Source organism: Fukomys damarensis, unplaced genomic scaffold, assembly GCF_012274545.1.
Source record: "Fukomys damarensis isolate Sample0158 unplaced genomic scaffold, DMR_v1.0_HiC HiC_scaffold_1, whole genome shotgun sequence".
In the NCBI taxonomy this organism is placed as follows: Eukaryota; Metazoa; Chordata; class Mammalia; order Rodentia; family Bathyergidae; genus Fukomys; species Fukomys damarensis.
In genome coordinates this window covers 62770530-62775045 of record NW_022900913.1, presented here as the reverse complement: position 1 = coordinate 62775045, position 4516 = coordinate 62770530, and the positions used below count along the sequence as shown (strand labels likewise).

Sequence of the window (4516 nt, the reverse complement as noted above, 5' to 3'; positions counted from 1 at the left end):
TTTTTCCTCCACATAGACCTAGGTATCTGAGAGAAAATCTAAATGAGGCAGACTCTTTGACCAAAGTAGGGCTGGCGTAGCAGGACTTGGAAGCTGAAAATGTTGGTAGGGGATTGATTGCAGGGATAGGTCCTGCCATTTACACTGAATAAGAGACAGGTTCTTAACTTAATTTATAGAGACAATAACTTTATTTTGTTGTAACTGAGGGATGGAGGAGAGGATGGCTAAGAGGGTGAATTTACAGAGAATTTCTGACTTACATGGAGGTCATTTTTATAGTTCTGCCATAGGATAATTCACTTTAGAGTCTCCACTCAAGCCCACATATTTAACAAAGGGGAAGAAGCCTATTATTTGGAGGTATGGGGGGAAAAAAGGAAATTGTAGACCTAGTAAATAGTTTCTCTGCCTAATATCTTATCCTTGAGACTTAGATGAAAACTTCCCGGTACTAAGGTGCCTAGAAGAATATGGCTGTTGAAAATATGGATGCGGCTTAGTCTCTACTATGTTAGTTATTTGGTTTATACTCCTGGGAAGACGGTGCATGTAGAGTTGGGTGTCAGACTGTCATCTAGATAGACAAGGTGTCTCCTGGCAACTTTGAGTGAAGATCCGTCTTGCTTCTTACAACTCCTACAGCTCAAATCTGCCCCCTGTCTATTAGAAAAAAGAATTCTCAGCATCTCTCTTCTCCCAGAGCAATTACATCCCAAATGGGAAGACACTTAACTCTCTTGACCTCATCTACTTTATTTTACTTGGATAAAATTTGGCAGTACTAGAAATCAAAGCAAGCATAGTGGGCATTTCTCTAGCCTTATCCTATTGATCGATACTTCATTTGTGCATTGCACCCAAAGCATTGTATTGAGGAATATAGAATACTGTTGTGCAGAAGATTTTATGGCCATTTAAGGAAGTGAGTTGGCAGAAAGAGACAGTAGAAAGAAAGAGATCAGCATGAGGCTGGGAGGTAGGGAAAAATAATCTCTCAGAATCTGCAAGCTGGAAGCTGAGACTGGCTTGCCATGTGTTTCAGCCACTTCTAACTCAAGGTTGACTGTTTAAATAAATCACAGCCAAATCAATCAATCAATCAATCAATCAATCAAGCAGAGCTGAGTACTGGGACCATCAGCCAAGGGAAACATTCACAATCATTTGCCTTGTGCCAAATTGACTATGGATATTGCTCCAATTGTCCACTCTTTATCCACCTGTTTTCACCAAAAGGTTCCTAATACAATCCAAATTATTTTTATTTCTAGAAACATTTCCTTGGCTGCTAAAGTAAAAAAAAAAATTTTTTTTTTTTTTTTTTTTTGGTACTGGGGATTGAACTTCGGTCCTTGCACTTGCGAGGCAGGCAGCGGAACCACTGAGCTAAATCCCCGCTTCTCATACGTGTTTTAATTAAGTTTCCCAAGGCAAATGCCATTCCTTGCTTAGAGGATAAATGGACTGCCTGCAAACTTACATTTATTGCAGCTTTATTTTAATTTTTTAATTTTTTTGTAGAAATTTTGCTGTGATGAGGTAACTCTGCTTTAAATTTTATAATTTTCCTGACCTTTACATTTATGTAAGTTAATGGTATTGAGATAGTCATTGTTTACTAAAAAGTTTATTTTGCTATTTTATTTGATAAAATAATCCACTCTTCATTATGCCTTAAAAGTGCAACACTTGAAGTTCATTCTTTTATTGTTTTCACATAATACACACACACACACACACACACACATATTTTAAATTTAAAATCTCAGTATGGTGACACCATGACACTGACAAAACTTACAATTGGCAGGGTGCTGAGCAGCTCTATAATGGGACAAGACCACCATCTACAGTCTGTTGCAGCTGCTACAAGGCTGTTGCAGGGCAAAACCAGTCATAAAATGTTTAAGTAAATGAACATGGTTGTGTTCCAATAAAACTTTATTGACAGATGCTGAAATGTGAATTTCATACCATTTCCTGCATCGTGAAATATCTTTTTTATTTTCTTCAATCCTTTAGACCCTATTCTAGCGTGACAGGTATGTGGAGTTGGGACCAAATATATTGTCATCTGTCCATGGTTTCAGATAGGAGTTTCAAGACTTTTCTCACCCACTGTTTTGCATCCAAGGATTGGTATGTGAAGACCTATCTATGCTTATCTGAAAACACTGCAATGTCATTTGTAGTCATTTTGTAAACAAAAAATGACTTGATTTAATTTTGTACATACTGTGCTTTCTGCAATGAGCAATTAAGGATGCTTTCTTTTTTATTTTATACTTTGAGAAACATTTTTAGAAGCTTAAGTGTTATGTGGCAGTGACCATTTATTTCTTTAAGTTTATGAAATTTAGGTAAATATAAACAAAATGATCCTGGGGCACTTAGGAGCAACAGAATTAATTCCTCCCAATTAATCTATCTGTAATATGGCATATATATTTCTGAATATTCAGCAGCAGCTGGCATTGCAGCTGGAGTTGGAAATGCAAGAAAGAGAAAGGCAGAGAACAGAAGAACTTGGGAGAGCTCAGGAACAATTAGAGAAGGTAATTTGAAGTTGTATAAATGCCTGTTTAAAACCTTTTAGAATTCTCAAGCTGTTTCTTCTGGTTGTCATAATAGAAAGACCACTTGATTCGTAGTCTAAAGACCTACCACATGGTAGCTGTGTGACTTACAAAATATTTGTAACCTTTTCAGTCTCAGTTTACCTGTTTTAAAAATAAGGATAGCCATGTAATATTATGAGCTCTATTTCACTGGATTACTGTGGGTGCAAGTCGCACATGTGAAACTGCCTTATGAGTAGGAAAGTTCTCTATTTGTGACTGTCAACATTTTAGTCAAGAGCTAGCTTTTCCTCATTATTGTAGCCGATGTTCAAGATTAAGTTCTTTGTGATACTGAGGATGTTTTGATCTCTGAGATATCACTGTCTCCTTTCTTCATGTTAGATGCATTAATAATAGTTTGCATTTTCAAAATGTATTTTCACATCTTCTATTAAAATAACTATGAAAGAATTTACAAGAAAAGCCATATTCACCAGTTATATATCCAAATGGTGTCCCATTTCCATTTTCTAATAGCTGAAAAGTATGTATGATACATACCAAACATCTGAGTGACTGAGTTTATACCTGCTATCTCTTAGTCAACTGTTACTCTCCTTATTGAGCCCATAATTAAATTGAGATCAGAAGCAAGTTTCATAGAATATGTTCATTGTGTTTATTAGATATTTAAAGTAAGTTTTAAAAAAATTAACTAAATAAAAAATATAAAATTTTAAAGAATAAATTCAGCTGTGTTAGTGATCAAAGATGAAAGAAGATAAGCATCAAAATAAGTGTATTGGAGAACCACTCCTGCCCCCGACCCAGCAGCCATTGCTCAAGCGCCGGGAAGGTAGGCCGGGCCCGATCCACTGTGGGAAGGAGAACCACGCCTGCTCCTGACCCAGCAGCCATCGCTCAAGTGCCGGGAAGGTAGGCCGGGCCCCATCCACCGCGGGAAGGAGAACAACGCCTGCCCCCGACCCAGCAGCCATGGTTCAAGCGCCGGGAAGGTAGGCCGGGCCCGATCCACTGTGGGAAGGAGAACCACACCTGCTCCTGACCCAGCAGCCATCGCTCAAGTGCAGGAAGGTAGGCCAGGCCCCGATCCACCGCCGGAAGGAGAACCACGCCTGCTCCCGACCCAGCAGCCATTGCTCAAGCGCTAGGAAGGTAGGCCGGGCCCGATCCACTGCGGGAAGGAGAACCACACCTGCTCCTGACCCAGCAGCCATCGCTCAAGCCCCGGGAAGGTAGGGCGGGTCCTGATCCACCGTGGGAAGGAGAACCACGCCTGCTCCTGACCCAGCAGCAATCGCTCAAGTGCCGGGAAGGTCACCGCGCGGGCGCCCCTGAACCCCCATAAGCCCCCACTTCACTCTCAGACCTCCTGATTGTGCAAGTCTTTGGACCCACTCTGCCAAGACAGAGGTGGTCATCAAGGGTATTTTTTTGAGTTCCCAACTTTGAACATATTTAAAGAAAGGGCGTGGGAAACATGTAATAGAACATTTCGGAGTTCAACCATTCAGAAGGATAGGGAACTCAATCTGGGCCTTGCAGCCCGAGGTCAGTCAGCATCATGGGGTTCAGCAATCAGCTAACTGAGAATCAGGGGTCTTGCATCCTTGCTCTGTCAGAGCCATTAAATGGTAAATATACTATATTGAAAATTTTGTTTACTGCAGACATGTTCTGGACTGCTTCTTGATTTCAATTTAATTCAAATGATTTAAGGGTGATAGACTAGTGACTACCACAGGTGGTCAGTGTCCAAGTTGTGCTTGATCTTAATGTGTTGCTGATTTTATCATTTGGGGTAAAGCATTGCTGTTGATTTGATGAGCTGTTTTCTCTGATGTTATGAAGATGAGAATGTCTGTGGGGCGTTAGAGACACAGAAGCTAGGGTGCAACTATATCAGGAAGATTTGGGTGATAATCCAGAGA

At 40.3% G+C, this 4516-nt stretch overlaps 1 protein-coding gene across 4 annotated transcripts in view; it reads left to right on the top strand.

Annotated features, from left to right (window-relative positions):
• The window catches only part of Dydc1 (DPY30 domain containing 1), a 21191-nt gene that overhangs the window by 9039 nt on the left and 7636 nt on the right, over positions 1-4516 (top strand). For 3 of the 4 annotated variants that reach the window (XR_781270.2, XM_010629546.2, XM_010629545.2), the window contains exon 4: positions 2466-2558. Coding sequence is in view for 3 of the 4 variants with exons in the window: in XM_010629546.2 (XP_010627848.1) it covers positions 2466-2558 (93 nt within the window). In the remaining variant the exon portion in view is untranslated. The remainder of the gene's footprint in view (positions 1-2465; positions 2559-4516) is intronic. The other variant, XM_019208230.1, reaches the window with a different exon arrangement.